The sequence below is a fragment of the Pteropus medius genome, unplaced genomic scaffold, assembly GCF_902729225.1.
Source record: "Pteropus medius unplaced genomic scaffold, Ma_sr-lr_union100, whole genome shotgun sequence".
Taxonomy (NCBI): Eukaryota; Metazoa; Chordata; class Mammalia; order Chiroptera; family Pteropodidae; genus Pteropus; species Pteropus medius.
The window spans coordinates 13,741,561-13,759,442 of NW_024349798.1; the positions used below are offsets into that span (position 1 = coordinate 13,741,561).

Consider the following 17,882-nt stretch of genomic DNA (forward strand, 5'->3'; position numbering starts at 1 on the left):
GAGAGAAAGAGAGAGAGAGAGAGAAAATGTGTAAAAATGGTAATAAAACTAGCCAGTGCAGAGAGTGAGCCCTTCTGCCTATAAACTTTCTATGGGCAGCTGCACAATGGAGACAGAGGCACCCTTGGAACAATGTGACCCGTGGGATAGGGACTTCTGAGGAAGGAGCCACTGAAGCTCCAGGGTGGCACTGTTCCCATAGAGCTGGCTAGAAGCCAGCTGTCTAAGGACCAGTGACTGGGACAAACACCCCAGCCAGGTCCTCTTCTCTCACTCATCCATCAGCAAGTCTTGCAGCTCTATCTTCCAGTCAAATATGTCCAGAAGCCAGGCCCCTCTCACCTCCACTGGCATCACTTGCCTTAGCTGTGGCTCACCAAATCACTGTAAAGCCTTATAACCAGTGCCTGGCTTCCACCCTTGTTCTCTCCAGGACATGGTCAGAGTGGTCCAGTTAAAATGCAAATCAGATCGTGTTCCTCCTCTGCTCAAAACCCTCCCTGGCTCCCAGCCTCTCTCAGAGGAAAGCCTCCAATGCCCTATGGAATCTGGCCCCCACCGCTCTGATATCATCACCTATCTCTCTCACCCCAAGTGACTCTGCTCCAGTCTCACTGTCCTTCTTGTGCTCCTCAGACCACCCAGACTTCATTCCCAGCACCTCTTCATGTGGCTGCGCTCCTTCTCCAGGACTCTGCTTCAATAGTATCTTTTCAGTGAAAGCTTCTCTGACCATTCTATCTAAAAGAACATTCCTCACTCTTCACCCCTGCTTTTTTGTTAAGGAAAAATTCCCAGAACAAAATTTAGCATTTTAACCATTTGAAAGGGCACAGTGGCATTTAGTATATTCACAATGTTGTGTGACCAACCACCTCTACTTAGTTCCAAAACATTTCTATTATCCCAAAAGGAGTCACCCCCACTACCCCTCTCCTGAGTCCCTGGCAACCACTAACCTTTCTGTCTCCACAGATTTGCCCACCCTAGATATTTCACATACTTGGAATCATACAATATGTGACCTTGTGTGTCTGGCTTCTTTCACTTAGCATCATGTTTTCCAAGTTCATCCTTGTTGTAGCAGGTATAGTACTTCACCTGCTTTGTTTTCCAACAGTACTTACAAAAGCATCTGGCACAGACACAACTTCCCGCCCTCCACCTTTTAGAACATAGAGCCTAGATTTTCCCTCTTGCCTAAAACCTAGCACGGAGCCTGGCACAGAGTACATTCTCAATTATATTTGTTGGAAAAATATAGAAATGCCATACATTGTTTCCAATTCTCACACAAACTCAGCATCCAAGTTTTATTATTCTCATTTTACAGATGTGTGAAATGAGGCTCAGGGGATTCAGTAACTTGTCCAAGGCCACAGAGCTGGGATGGAGTGGACCATGATTCCAGCCTAAGACCTCTTGTACCTCCCTTGTGTTCTCACCCTCCTTACTGAGCAAGACAGAGTATTTCAAAAGCAAGACTTGGTTTGACTGCTCCATAGCCTCGGGAACCAACAGCATCATGTTATTCAAGAATAATAAAAACTCAAAAGGAAAAATAGCTCCCAAGGGTTAAGTTTAAAATAAAGGCCTGCCAGTAAATATTATTATAGTCTTAAAATTCTTTTTAATATATTTAAGTCAGGCCCATAAATGGAAAATGGGCCACACCTGTAATTAAGTAAACAACTATGTTCAGAATACCTCCAAACAGAATAGGAGAATATTTTTAGTGAAAACACATAATAGATATTTTGGTTCTTAGTTTAGTTCAGAGAGAGCAGTTCTGTAAACAGGCACAGACTCCACCAGAAGACACACCAATAAATATTTAACAAACACCATTTTCACATGGTTAGGAGCAAGTGGAACATGCAAGTTGAAAGTAGAAAGGAAAGATCTTCAACATATTTCCAGTTCAAGGCCCATTTCACACTGGAAGAGGGCAGCTTGGGGACAGGGAGTGTGCCCCAGGAGTGGGCACTCTGGCACCACGTTAGGCAAGTCACTTCTTTCCCTGGTTTTCAGTTTCCCCAACTCTAAATAAGAGGACTGGACAAGATGATGTCTAGGGCACTTTCAGTCCTAAATATTGATATTATGTCTCCATATTAATTCGGCTTTACTTTTACACCAGCTCCTAAGTCACACTAAGGAAATAATGGCTGAGGATCTGTACATATCTAAGAACATCCTTCTAGTAACCCTTACAATTGACTCCTTCCCTCCAGAACAGACCAAGTTGCAGAAGCTGTGGTTATAGTGGAAAGTCACACCAGAACCTCATTTTTCTCTAGTAGGAGGTAGTGAGAACAGAGAGAGGTTCGGATCCGGATCTGTTTATGACATTATAAACCCTTATAAAAAAATTTTTGCCACACTCATCTTCAAGGTAAGGAAACTGAGGACCAGAGAAGTCATCCACTAAGGTCAAGTGATTTTCAGCAAGGGTACCATGAGTATTTAGTGGGGAAAGAAGAGTCTTTTCAACAAATGGTACTGGGACAACTGGATATCCACATGCAAAATAATGAAGTTGGACCCCAACCTCACACCATATACAAAAATTAACTCAAAGTGGATCAATGACCTAAACATAAGAATTCAAATGATACAAATTAGAAGGAAACAGGAGTAAATCTTCATGCCCTTGGATCTAGCAATGGATTCTTAGATAGGACACCAAAGATATGACTGACAAAAGGCAAAATAGATAAACTGGCTTTATCAAAATTAAAACTTTTGTATGTCAAAAACAGTATCGAGAAAATGAAAAGGTAATCTACAGAATGGGAGAAAATATTTGTAAATTACATATCTGATAACCTACAGAATGGGAGAAGATCTTTGTAAATTATATATATGATAAAGGTATAGTACACAGAATATATAAAGAACTCTTACACTCAATTAAAAATGAGCAAAAGACATTTCTCCAAAGATATGAAAATGGCCAACAGGCATGTGAAAAGATGCTCAACATCATCATGGAAAGGAAAATCAAAACCACAATGAGGTATACTAATCACCCCCACTAATAAATACCATCCATCAGAAAATAATCTGTCCATCCATCATCCATCCACCTTTTTATTTTGTTTTGATGCAAAGTAATTTGCAGAGATTGGTGCACTTTACCCTTAAACACATCAGGCTGTGTATTCCTTTTCTTTTTAACTTCTAATTCACAAAGAATTCATGAAGACATTCTCTTTGTAAAAAATGGAAACATTACAGAGAACATCACTCCCCTCAACCTGATCCTGTCCCTAGAGATGATGACAGCCATCCTCAGTTTGGAGTGTATTTTTACATAACTTTTTCTCAGCTTTGCATATACATAGATGTAGTCATGGAAAGTAGTATCATACTATTTGCAAGTTTCTTTCTTTCTTTCTTTTTAACACAAAAGGTGCTTTATTGAATGTGTCCTTTTCACTCACCATCTTTCTATGTCAGCACATGGCTCTACCTTATCATTTCTCCAGGCTGCAGAGTCTGCCACAGTGAGGATACATCATGGATTTATAAACCCAGGCCCCGTTTGATAGACATTTAGGTTGTTTATATCTGGTGTTATTCCTATCTTTTTCAGTTTTTGTCCAGACACCAAAGAAATAGGTTTGTTTGTTCATTTTTTAAGTGCTCAGTATCAAAGGTCACTTATATTAGATAAATCCAAAGGGAGGTCTATGGAGAGTTGGAAGCAGTGATAAGTTATTATGACCAGGATACCCCAGAGACTCTCGGGGAGGTTGATGTAGGTGTTGCTGGGGACTCACCACATATGATGCGTTTATCGACGCACTTCCAGAAGTAGGGCTCCACCTTGGTCCTGCAGCCAGCCTCCTCATTTGCATGGTGGTAGCAGCAGTCATGACGATGACAGCACCTGTGGATGGCAGACAGGCAGATCAGCAGGTGAGTGAAGGTAGGGCTGCTCTCCTGGACATCTTCCTATGCCAGGACTATGAGTGAGTGAGGACCCACAGTGGAACAGCATCTTCTAGTCCAAACTTTGTCCCTAAGAATCTCTATCCTGGGAAAAAAATTCTGCCAAGCCCAATATATCCTGCACTGATTCCATCCCATGCACATGCTCAAGCCTGGCCCCTGCCTGCCTCACTCTGAGTCTCTGAGCTCCAGCCATATCCATCTCCCATTGCTGGAGTGAGCCTGCCTCTGTCTTTGCCCATGTCCTGCCCTCTGCCTGGGACAACTTCATGCTCACTCTTCCTTTTAGGTCTCAGCCCAAGTACCAGGCCCCAACCCCAGGATGTCATCAGGCCCCCTACCACCCCAGGCTATAAGGGTCTCTTAGTTAACATCCTCTCATAAAACCAGGTTCCTTCTCTTCATAGCAGGTTTATAATGAGACCCTCATTAGTGAGATTGATTAATATCTGACCTCCTCAGTGAACAGAGCTCTGTGAAGGTGGGACCATTTCTGTCCTGTACCCCACAGTGTCTCTAGCATCCAATCCAGGGCCTGACACATAATAATGATAATTATTATCATTGTAATTATTATTATTATTTACTGTTGAAAAATTCCCTGAGGAATACGCACAGATGTCCCTAAACCTACCCATCATTCATTCATTCACTAGTATTGTGTCCATCTAGCCATCAGCCCTACTCTGCTGGGTCTAGCAGGGACAGGTGAGCCAGATTCTGCTCTGCCCTCCAGGAGTTCTCAGTCTGGTGGCGGAGGCGGACAAGCCACCAGACGCCCCATGCATAGTGAGAAGTGCTGAGATATGAAGTAAGGAGAGGGAATCTGAAAGCCAGAGGAGGTGCCATGCCCAGCCGAGCTTCGGGGAAAGCTTCCTAGAAGAGGTGATACCTGGGCTGCATCTGGAAAAATGTACAGGAATCAGACAACCAGAGTGGGAGGGCATGGCTAACAACAGGAGCCTCGAAGGCACAGAGCTAAGCAAGGGCCTGTTAGTGACAATCGCATCCAAGCTAGGGAAGAGACAATCAAATTCTCTTGCCACTTACTAGCTGTGTGGATGAGTGGCTGTGCTTCTCTGAGCCTCAGGACCCTCATCCGTAAAATGGGGATAGCCATCATGCCTGTCTCCAATGAAGGCCACAAGGGTAAATGAGAGGAAGTCACAGAAAGATCTAAGACCACAGTCTTACATGGAGCAGGCACTTCTCACACAGTAGCAGAGTGCAGTGATTAGAGGTATGAATCCATCCAGACTACTTAGGTTCAAATCTCAGTCCCCACCCCACCCTTACTCTCTATGTGGCCCCAGACAAGTTATTCAATCTTTCTGTGCCTCAGTTTCCTCATATCTGAAATGGAATTGTTGTGAAGACTCAAAGGGGTTCTCAAGATAGTTTCTGGTGCATTATGTCTGATCAACTTTATGTTATTTTATTCAGCCAAAGTAATCATCCCATGGCCAGGTTTGGGAGGGCAGCTGGCACCAAGGTGTGGCCTCATTGGCCATGTTATCTAGGAGGCCTTCTGCCTACAAGGTAGTAGTACCATGTGCAATTTCCTCATAGGCCTTAACTAACCTAGGGGATGGGAGACCTTCTAGCCTAGCCCAAGTGTGCACTCACCAGTCAATGGCATCCAGGGGTTGGCCATGGCCACCCAGGCCACAATAGCAGCCGTAGCTAACATAGGCCAGGGGGCTGCGGGGGCCAACACAGTCTATGGCCTCTGCCAGTTCTATGAGCCCACGCCGGTGCACATGTGACTTCAAGGAGACTGGGGGGAAAACAAAGGTGAGAGACTGAAGGTCAGGTCTGCCCTAAGGAAGGTTGCTGGCCTAAGAAGGGCCTGGATGACTGCCTGGGTTTGAATCCAGTTCCTCCTCCTTCCTATCCGTGTCCCCTCAGGCAACTTATTCAGGCTCTCTGTGCCTTGGTTCCCTCATATGTAAAACAGGGGGATAAGGGGACCTCACTCCATGCAATGAAATGAGATCACGCATGTAAAGTACCTGGCACATAACAAGCTCTAACTATTATCACCAATATCCTCAAGGCAGCCATGAAAGAAAAAACAAGACACAGAGCCACGTCATCTGAAGGATCATATCACTGGACCTTTACACAGGCTTGTTCCTCTTCCTGGAATGCCCAGATTCCCAATCCTGTGCCCTTGTCAATTCCAGATGCAGTCGGACGGCAAGCTGTGCAACAAACATCTACCCAGTTGCCTGTAATAAGTACTGCACAATGGAGATGAGCTAAACAGGGTCTCTGCCACCAAGGAGGGCTCCTCTGTGGGGGCTTCCCTGTCCTTAGATCTCCCCTGCCCCACCACCACTCCCCTCGAGACTCTGGCTCAGGGCCCTTCACATCTCCTCTTACTTTTACTGCCTAGGCACAGCTTCCTCCCACACAGGGAGATGCTGCGGCCGAAACCCAGCCATGGCTCTGACACACAGCAATGCATAGTAGATACCATTAGAACCGCAGCATTTCACAGGTGAGAATGATGAGGCCTGTGCAGGAAGGATGACCTCCACAGTCACATGGCCAACAAGAACCTGCCTGACTGGAAGCTCTGACCCAGACTTCTGACTCCCAGTCCAGAGCTCATTCCTCCTCACAGGGGAGGGTAACAGAGCTGAGAGGCATCAAGAAGGGGGGCCACTGCTCAGGGTCAAAGGCCTCAAACCCGCTGTGACATGGATTGGACATCAGAGAATCCCAGGGTGACCCCTCCTTCTGGTAAGGGCAATGAGTCTACTCTCTGGCCTTCGGTCAAAAAACAACAGTCAGAGCAACAGTAGGAGAGGCAATCTCTTGAAGCTCACCTTGCACTGTGCTCCCCAATTTATAGGCATCGCCTCCTGTCAATGGCATAGCCTCCTCGTCTTGTGGGCAGCTGTTAACCCACTTACAGACGGGGAGGCTGAGACTAGAGAGGTAAAAGGACCCATTCCAGGTCACAGGGCTGGTGAGCTGCAGAACAGAAGCTCACGCTCAGTCATGCCCGATTTCTGGAAGTCCACTCTCCACTAGTCTGGGACTGTGGATCCAGGGATTCATGCACTGCATTTGGTCATCATGTCTCTTTCATGTTTTTTCATCCAGAACAAGTTTTTAACACACTAACTTTTTTGAAGAATCCAGGCCAAAATTAAATCCAATTTCGTTTTTTCTCAGTGGAAAAACTAGCATATTCATGTGGGGGAATAAAGATGAATTAAAGAGAAACAAACAAACAAATAAATAAACAATGAATGTAGCATTAAAAACTTCACCTTCCTTTCTGGGTCCTCACTGTCCCAGGACTTGCCGAGTGCTGCTCCCAGCTGCCCACACCTCTGCCCGAAACCTCCCATGGCTTCTACCACCCTCCAGATAAAGCTCAGGGGCCTCACTGTGGCCCAGAGGCCGTGCCAGAGCCAGCCCCCTCCCTTCCCTCCAGTGTCCTCTCCCAAAGCTCCCCACATGGACCCTGCTCATCATCTTCTGTTTCTCCAGTTAAACTTTCCATCACATATATCCTGTGCTGCAAATGCCCTCACCCAGCTCACCGGTCACCACCGAGAATCTGCCTCATCCCAGGTAACCACAGGGGACCTTGTCACCCAGTGCTGCTGTCTGCTTATGGGAGTGACCCTCTCACCTGGGAGCGCTCTGGGCAGATCTTTGCCATAGGCAGCTCCAGATCCCCTGGCATGCAGTAGGCATCCAGACAAGGCCCCTTGACCTCTGGATCCACCAAGCCCCAGTCTAAGCACATCTGACAGGATCCCAGTCTTAACCTTATACTCCACAGCTGTCCCCAGAGACACCTCCGCCCCTTGCCCAGACCTAACCATGCTCTGCCATCTCACAGGGTCCTAGGCATTGCCCTACGGAGAACCCAAGCATGGGGCAGACACCCAGCACTGGGTTTGGAACCAAGGTAAATACTCCCTCTGGGACAGCTAAGGTGGGGCAGGTCAGTCCGGGGTCTGTTTGCTCTGTCTGCCCACGGCAGCCTCTGCTGGGAGTGCCAAAGCTGTCCAGGCTTCCTATCTTCCCATCTTCCCTTGGGCCTGGGTGTGCGTGGTGTGTGTGTGTGTGCACGTGCGGCGTGCGGGCACATTTCCTCTTGGAGTATCTCTGTTTGTGTCTATATGTGAGTCAGTCCATGAGCCCTATACCTTAGTGCCCAGGTGAGGCTGGAGATGTGGATGTGTATAGTGTGGTATCTGTATATTTTCCTGCGCTTGTGTGTGTCTGTGTACCCCAGAAATGAGCAGTCACTGAGGGAACCTCTCCAAGGGTGATGACCAGGAGTGGGTGAGAAGGCAACCTTATGTTCTTCCCCAACCCCAGGTAGGGCCGGGCCCCTTCTTCCCCTGCTCCTCTGCCTCTGGTTTCCCCTGGTAGTCCAATCTCAGACTCCAGGGACAGGAGGAGGAAAAGTCAGTTCACAGGACCCCAGGCCACAGGGATGGGGAGGGTCTGGTGTCTAGAGAGGATTACAGTGAGTGGCAGGGTGTCTGGGGAAGACACTGGGCCCCTGGAGAAGGGCTGGGCTAGTTCGGGGTCCCTGGGAGGTGTGAATGAGTGGGAGCTCTTGGGGAGGACTGGAGACAGGACTCCTGGAAGCCTGGAAAGGAATCTGTCAGTGAGCGAGAGAAAGGAGGGCTGGGGGCTGTAGGGCTCCAGAAACTTGGGGAAGGCTGGTGGGCTGGAGTCCTTGCAGAGGGGTGGGGAGCAGGGCTCCTGGGTCTCTAGAGAAGGCTAGCCAAGTCCTGAGGGCTCCTGGGTCCTCCGAGGGGCCCAGTTCTCACTCACCTGCACTGGGCAGGAGTCCAGGGGCCAGGAGCAGCAGCAGCGGCAGCATTACTGGCAGGCCCAGAGGCAGTGGATACATCGGATGGTGGCAGGTGTGAGACATCTGGCGGGCTAGTGTAGTCACCAAGCCGGGGCCAAACCCCCTCCCCCGTGCCCCGTCCGGTCCCGCCCCTGCCCTCACCTTCCCACAGGGCCTGGGCGGAGCCCCACAAGGGCGGGCCCCTGGGGCGGCAAGAAAAGTCCCTCCCTGACCTCTGCATCTTGGTCATCGAATGGTTTTGCGGGGCCAAGAGAGAGGATTCAGCCCAGGATGTCTCAGATTAGGGTTCGGGAGAATTATGGAGGAAAAGCGTTTAGCACAGGGCGAGTCACCACGTGGGTGTGCAGAAAGGGTGCTCTGTTATTATTACCTGCAGCCCCCTCCCGCGCTCACCAAAAGACGTCTTGGGGGGAGGGGGAGGGACTGAAGGTGATTTTAAACACTTTAAATGTAGGAAATCTGGCGCTCCTGATACCCCTTGAAATCAGCTCTCTGCATTGCCCCCCCATCCCCACTAAAGTCAGGAAACTGAGAGAGTCAAAGATTTGCCCAAGGTCACACAGTGGGTTCTGATAAAAGAAAGCTGGAATCGTGGGGGAGGGGAGCTAGCCCCACAGCCCCACACCCTTCCCACCTTCTCCAAGGGACATACATAATAGGCGCTCAGCATTGAAAAGAGATGAAAATTGTGGCACACATCTGTCCCTATTGTCCTTACCAATTACTTATTAATTTCTATTGATTTCGAGTCATAACTACTTTTGAGAGTACAACCCTAGACCCTTCCCATGGCCATGGCCAAGCTCTAGTAAAAACAATGGCAACTAAGGTGATGTCATTTCCCATAGGCTATATATTGTTCTAAAGACACCAGATGCATGATCCTATAATTTCAGGCCCCTGGTGGCCCCTTTTCACAGGAAGAAACTCAGGCTCAGAGAAGCTGAGAACCAAGAATCAGGGGAGCCCACATTCAAATTAATTTCTACATCAAACCTCTGACTGCCTCTATCTATGAAAACCTAGGGCGTCAGGCCATATGTCTGCCACTCTTTGAGTTATTATTGTCTCCCCACTGGGGTGAGTTTCTCAAAGCAACGCCTGAATCTCTTGAGCCCCCAGCATGGGCCTGCCTAGCATATACAAGTGTTTAATTAAGGCTTGTCCACACAGATTATGGGTTTCAGACCCTCCAAAACATGGGGTCTCCGATGGGTAATGGGAGATAAAATATCTCACATAAATCTATACAGAAAGACTTTTGATTTCAAGGAATTTCCCATTTCCTTGAAATATGCACAGAAGAAAACTCATTGACACTGATAAGTCCATTAGTCAGGAAATCTGTTCTTAATATTAGAACTTTTCACTAAAAACTTTACCACTTTAACTGGTTAGCCTCAATCATCTGCTAACTCATTTATACAGAATAATTTGATTATGTTAGATAACTGGGGCATTGGTTCCATCACCAAATATACTAAATGTCCTACTCCTCAATTAACATATTACAAATAATGTAAATCATAAGTCATGTCCAAAAGTGCCTAGGTTGAATGTGCTGAGATGAGGGGGTATGACAGAATGTGAATTGAGTCAGAAATCAGCTCACTTCTAATGGTGAGTTATGCTTATCAATGAACTGTGCCCTAGTGTTGGTCTCAATTTAACCATGCCTTCAGGTTTCATCCTGGTGTATTGATAAAGGGTTGCTACAAATGTCTGGTGAATAAAATGATTTCTTCTTCTTTGTGACACAAGTGAGTACTCCTCCATGACTAGAAGGTAAAATAACTCTAAACATGGGGGGAGCATGTGAATCTGGGTGCTTTTTACAGCTCATGAGACCACAAATAACAGAATGATGAATCCAAACACAGACCAGCACACCCTTTGACCCAGAAACCCCTTTCCAGAAATAGCTCTAAGAAAATACTCAGATAAGATTTATGCACAAAGTTGATCCTTAACAAAGAGCAAAAACAACCTAGAAGCAACCTAAATACCCAACAATAAAAAGGTAAATTATGAGATCTTCATATGATAGAATATGTACTCATTCTAACATATAGCGTTTTCGAAGAATATTTAATGACCTTTTAAAAACACTTTAAAAAGCCGAAACTTATAGTATAATCCTACCTTTATAATTACAAACCATACAACTGAGAGAGAGCCATACATAAGCATATTTATATGAACATACCCACTAACATAGATACATGGGGCTCTCTGGAGGGAGGAGGAGGGAAAGGGAAGAAGAAACATAGAAAAAATGAATGGAATGTGTCAAAATGTAATACTGGTTCTAGTTCTCTTTTGGTGATAGAATTACATGATTTTTATTTATATCTTTGTATCTTTACTTTTCTTGATATCTTTGTACCTAAACTTTACTTTTATTTATATCTTTGTACCTAAACTTTTGTGATTCAGAGGAAAAAATAAAATTAAAAAAATAGACTCATAAACTTTAATAAAGTTTGTCTATTGAAAAAGTTATCTCGGTATTTTTATCCTAAAAACACAGAGACGCAGGCATAAGAATAAAGATATTCATCAGTTTTTGGTTTCTGTTTTTAAGAAATTTTGTATTCCCATGGTTACCAGGACTATGGGGAGGGAGCAAGAGGGATGTCGTTGTTTAATGAATATAGAGTAAATTCATAGGCATTTACCTTCTGACCCAGCAATACAAGTCTAAGAATCTATCACAAAAACATACTGGCAAAAATATGAAATGGCATATGCTCAAGGTTATTCATTTTGACACTTATAACAATAAAGTAATGGAAACAACACAAATACCTATCTACAGAGGAATGGTACAGCCTCACAATTTTAATCAGAAACTGCACAGTTTTAATGAGGAAGAACACTGCATATAGCTATGAGGTATCTCCAAGATAATTGTCAAATTAAAAAAAGCGAGGTGTAAAATAGTATGAATAGTTGGCCCTGTTTTGTTTTTTAAAAGGAGGAAGGACATAAATGCATATACATATGACTTTTTCTATGTATATAAGTAACAACGGAAAAATAAACCAAAAACTAATAAAAATGGTTACCTAGGTTACCTGTAGGAGTAAGAGAACAGACTGAGGAAAAGACAGAAGATAGATTTCTCTAAAAGTATTTTATTTTATTAGTTTTTACTGCAGATTTGTGTAAAAGTTTTACATAATTTAGAAATAAAATTCAATTGAAAGGACAATATTTCTAAAAATACAAATGAAATGCATGAATCTATATAATTAGTTGGTAGATAACCACAAGGAGAGGACTTATTTCAAGAGACCTGAAAATACAGTATTTTGACTGTTATTCTAAAAACAAAACACTTACAACAAGCAATCCTAAATTGTGTTCAAAGAGCTTATTATTAGTGGTAATGATACAGAAATACTAAAAAAAATGAATGCAGGAAACTAGGAATAGAGGAAAATTCCTCATCTTGATAAAGAATATCTATAAAAAAATCTACAACTAACATGATACTTAATAATGAGAAACTAGAATCTTTCCAGCTAACATCAGGAACAAGGCAAGGATGTCCCCTCTCATCACTCTTTTTCAACTTCATACTGCAAGTCCTAGCTAATTGCTATAGACTGAAGGTTTGTATCCTCCCAAAATTCATATGTTGAAACCTTTGGAAGGTGATTAAGCCATGAGAGTGGAGCCCTCATGAATGTGATTAGTGCCCTTATAAGAGACCCCAGAGACCTCCCTCACCCCTTTCCTCTATGTGAGGACACAGAGTGAAGATGGCTATCTATGAGCCAGGGTATGAGCCTCGCCAGATACCAAATCTGCTGGCAACGTGATCTTGGACTTCCAAGCCTCCAGAACTGTGAGAAGTGAATCTCTGTTGTTTATAAGCTACCCAGTCGATGGCAATTTTTTTATTGTAGCCCAAAAGGACAAAGACAGTAATGTAATATGACAAGAAGAGAAAATAACAGGTTTACTGATTGGGAAGGAAGAAATAAAACTATCTTTTTTTACAGATGACATGATGAAATGTAGAATGTAGAAATTCCTAGAATAAGCTATTATAGCAAGGTTGCAAAATATTAAGTTAATATACAAAAGTCAACCGCTTTCCTGTGTACCAGCAAAAAACAAGTAGAATCTGAAATTAAAAATGCAATACCATTTACATTAGCACTTCCAAAATTAAATACTTAGGTAATAATCTTATAATCTATGTATAAGATCTATACGAGGAAAACTACAAAACTGATGAATGAATCTCCAAATACTAAATAAATGGAGGGATATTTCATGTTCATGAATAAGAAGATTCAATATTACCAAGATGTCAATTCTTCCCAATTTGACATATAGATTCAATGCAATCCTAATCAAAATTTCAGAAAGTTATTTTGTGGCTATCGACAAACTGCTTCTTATGTGGAAAGGCAAAAGATCTAAAATAGCCGAAAACAGTATTGAAGGAGAAGAACAAAGAAGACTGACACTCTAATTTCAAGACTTACTATAAAGCTACAGTAATCAAGGCACTATGGTACTGGCGAAAGAATAGTCAAATAAAAAACTGGAACAAAACTGAGAGCCTAGAAATAGACCCATACAATTACAGTCGACTGATCTTGGGCAAGAAGAACAAATGTATTACAATGGAAAAAGAGTCTTTTCAGCAAGTGATACTGGAACATGGACATGGACATGCAAAAAAAAAAAATGAATCTAAACACAGATTTTACGCCCTTCACAAAAAAATAACTGAAATGGATCAGAGACTTTAATGTAAAATAAAGAAACTATAAAACTCCTAAAAGATAACATAGGAGAAAATCTAGATGACCTTGGGTATGGTGATGACTTTTTAGATATACCATGATTCATGGATAAAATAATTGATAAACATCTTCTATGTGAAAGATACTATGAAGAGAATGAGAAAACAAACCACAGACTGGGAGAAAATATTTTCAAAAGACACATCTGATAAAGGGCTGCTATCCAAAATTGACAAAGAACTCCTAAAACTCAACAGTAAGAAAACAAATAATCCGATTTAAAAAAATAGGCGCAAGAGCTTTACAAACACCTTACCAAAGAAGATAAACAGATAGCAAAGAAGCATATGAGAAGATGCTCCTCATCATATGTCATCAGGGAAATGCAAATTAAAACAACAATGTGATAATGCTACACACATATTAGATTGTCCAAAACCCAGAACAGTGACAACACCAAATGCTGGTGAGGATGTTCAGTGACAGGGATTCTTACACATTGCCAGCAGGGATGCAAAATGGTACAGCCTCTTTGGCAATTTCTTACAAAACAAAACATACTTTTACCATATGACGTGGCAATTGATCTTCTTGGTATTTACCCAAAGGAGTTGAAAGCTTCTGTGCACACAAAAACCTCCACATGATGTTTATAGCAGTTTTAACCATAACTGCCAAAACTTGGAGGCAACCAAAATGTCCTTCAGAAGGTGAATGGATAAATAAACTGTGGTACAACCAGACAATGAATATTAGTCAGTGCTAAAATGAAATGAGCTATCAAGCCACGAAAGACATAGAGGAACCATAAATGAGTATTACTAAGTGAAAGAAGCTAATACTGTATGATCCAACAATATCATATTTTGAAAAAGGCAAAATTATGGAAACAACAAAATGATTCACAGTTGTGGAGGATGGAGGGAGATGAATAGACAGAGCACAGAGAACTTTTAGGGCAGTGAAAATATTCTACATGATATTATAATGATAGGTACATATCATACTTTTGTCCAAACCCACAGAATGCACAACACCAAGAGTGAACAATAACACAAACTGTGGACTTTGGATAATTATGACATATCAACGTAAGTTCATTCTTGGGGGTACCACCCTGGTGAGTGATGTTAACAATGGAGGAGGCTATTCGTGTGCAGGGGCAGGAGGTTTATGGGAAATTTCAGTACCATCCTTTCAATTTTGTTGTAAACTTAAAACGGCTTTAAAAAAATAAAGTCTTTTAAAACATTCCACTCCGGTTTTAAAACACCGCTCTCACAAAGAGTGTATGGTTCTTTCCTCTACCCATGTTGCAGATCAGACCTGAAGTGGAGGGAGCAGGACATCATCTATTTCTTCATTCCCTCTCCTTCCCTTTTCTCAGCTAGCGGTCTTCATGGAGAGCTGTGTGAACTATAGGGAATAAACAAAATCCTCTGGGGTGTGTGAGAGAAAAGAGTAAAACTTCTACTTACATTTATTTTTATCAAAAAATAAAAAGAAATTAAGCTTTCTGATAATTTAATGTAGACTGATGAGCGATGTCAGGCACAGATATTCTGCTATCAGAAGAGTAGAAGGACCACAATACAAAAGGGTTAAGAGTGGCATCCTCTCCCGCTTGTTCACTTTCAGTATTTCCTGTGTATTCCTATGTCCAGTTATTGGATTTACAAATTATATTATAGTTCTAAATAAACTAATCTTCAGAAAATGGGCAGAAACAAGAAAATAGTAGAGCGGATGTTTCTTTGACTCTCAAGGAGATCTGTCCAGCTACATTTGAGGTAAAAATCTAATCCTACTTGGAAAAAAATCAGTTAAGAAAATAGAAAATTTTCAAGAAGGCTTCTTGTGTTAAGCATTTATATTCCTCTGGTTAACAATTAATCTTATTCTAAGCAGGCATTGCCTTGAGGTTTTAATGATAAAATAAAGCCATTGTGGCTGCAAAATATTTTAAAATATTATTTACTTCATCTTTACCTCACTCTTTCAAAATGTATACTTTTGCATTTTCTGTTGCAAACCTTCTATCACAAGGAAGACTCCCACATCTTTGCTACACCTTGGAGTGGAGATACTGGCTCCAGCACCAGCACTCTGCCTTGCCACCTCCCCAGTCCTTCTCTCCCTGCCTTAGCACACACCCACCCAGTCTCCCCTTTTTACAGCCCCCTCTTCCTAGTCCTTCCATAAGTAGTTACTTGGGGCTTCCTTCATGGCTCCCATGCCTTTTATCTATCCTTTATAGGTCCGTCTATATAGACTGGGGAATGATGGCCAGGTAGTGGCTGAAGGTCTCATCCCCTGAGAAGGGCTCTGGCTCTAGCTGGCAGAACCTTAGTCATCAATACTGTAATATCAAGGAGAGTCCTGCTTAACATCCTGTTAAAGCAGTAGAGCTGCATTTAAAGAGAATGCCCTTTGAACCAGCAATGTCTCTTCGAAAGACTAGAATTTTACCCTAAGGAAATAATCATATATATATAAGACCCATATCCGAGGATGTTCTGCATACACAACAGGAAAAACTAGGAATACTAAATATTTAACAATAAGGTGTTAAATTATTATATAGCCATCCCTATAAGTAATTATCACGATAGCCAAGACATGGAAATAACCGCATTGTCCTTTGACCAATGATTGGATAAAGAAGATGTGGTACATATATACAATGGAATAATACTCAGCCATAAAAAATGATGAAATATTGACATTTGCAACAATCTGAGAGTACCATGCTAAGTGAAGTCAGATGGAAAAGGACAATAACCATATCATTTCACTCATGTATGCAGTATAAAACAGAAAGAAACAAACAAAAAAAAAACAATCTTGTAGATAGAGACAACAGTATGGTGGTTCTCAGAGTGGGGAGGATAAAGAGGTGAAGGGGGTCAAATATATGGTGATGGAAGGAGACTAGACTTAAGTACACAATGGAATATACAGATGATGTCTTATAGAACTGTATACCCGAAACTTATGTAATGCTATTAACCAATGCTACCCTGATACATTTAACTTAAAAAATTATGTGGAAAAAAAAATCTAATGATCTGAGAAAAGTGTCAAATGTGTTTTTGAGGCAAAAACTAGGTTATAAAAGACTCAGTGCAGTAATATATGCCATAATTGTTACATGTAAATACAATATTGAAAGAAGCCACAAGGCTATCCACAAATTTTTACAGTTTTCTCTATTGTTATTCTTTGTGTTTTTCTATAATTTTCTAATTTTTCTACAAAGAATAAGTATGACTTTTTTAATCAGAAAAATGTTTTAAGAAAGAAGATAGTTCTTTTAACTAAATCATTATCTTGATCATTCTTAGAATAAGGGTTACATACGTTTTTTTAAATATGTTTTTAAAATTCTGAGACAGGCACAATTCCTCCTACCTCCAAACTCCACATTTAGCCTACCTTCCCTACCTACCAGCACCTTCCCCTGCACAAACTCTCCAGTGAGAGGTGGAAACTAATCAAAATAGACAGATATCAGAAGTTTACTATCCACCTATTTCTCTACAAATTTTCAAATAGGCAATACCTTGATTTTCTTTTTTTTTTTAAATCAGCTGTAAACCTTTGCATTTAGTTTTGCCATCACTGAAATGAGAGTACTTCCTCTAAACTCAAACTGTTCTGACTTATTCGGAATTCAAGTCTATAAGTAAATGATACCATTGTGTCACAATACCACTCTGTCAAGCATAAACACTGTGAACATTTGGGTGTATTTTTTAACACTGCATTTTCAGTGAATGAAATGTTTTTTTTTTCTTTCAACTTAGTTACTTCTTTTTTAAATTTCCTTTATGAAATTAACTTTATAAATAAAAAAGCATTTATCCTAAAAAGGGGACACTCATCTTGTTCTTACAGGTCTAAAATTAAAAGCTATGGGGGGAAGGGAGATTTAAATGCCAGATTTAGGACACAGAAATACAGTATACCTAGTTAAAAATGAATTTGAGATAAACAATGAATTTTTTTTTAGTACAAGTATGTCTTAGGCAATACTTGGAATAAAATCATACTAAAAAATTATTCGGCGTTATCAGAAATTCATATTTAACTAGATAACCAGCATCTAACCTGGCAGCCCTAGATTTAAAGTTGTACGATAGCTCGGTAGCTCCCAAACCCCTGGTGCTTATTAAAACACTGATTGCAGAGTCCTATCCCCAGATTCAGTGTGTCTAGGCAGGGCCTGATAATTTACATTTCTAACAAGTTCCCTGGTGATGGTGATGCTTCTGGTCCAAGGACTACTCTTGGGGAACCGATGC

General features: G+C 42.0%; 1 protein-coding gene across 1 annotated transcript in view; it reads right to left on the reverse strand.

Moving 5' to 3' along the window:
* The window catches only part of LOC120620420 (group 10 secretory phospholipase A2-like), a 43,653-nt gene that overhangs the window by 4,922 nt on the left and 20,849 nt on the right, over positions 1–17,882 (reverse strand). The window contains exons 5-6 of the mRNA XM_039885392.1: positions 5,584–5,734; positions 3,786–3,895 (exon numbers count right to left, since the gene is read on the reverse strand). Coding sequence (XP_039741326.1) covers positions 3,786–3,895; positions 5,584–5,734 — 261 coding nt within the window. The remainder of the gene's footprint in view (positions 1–3,785; positions 3,896–5,583; positions 5,735–17,882) is intronic.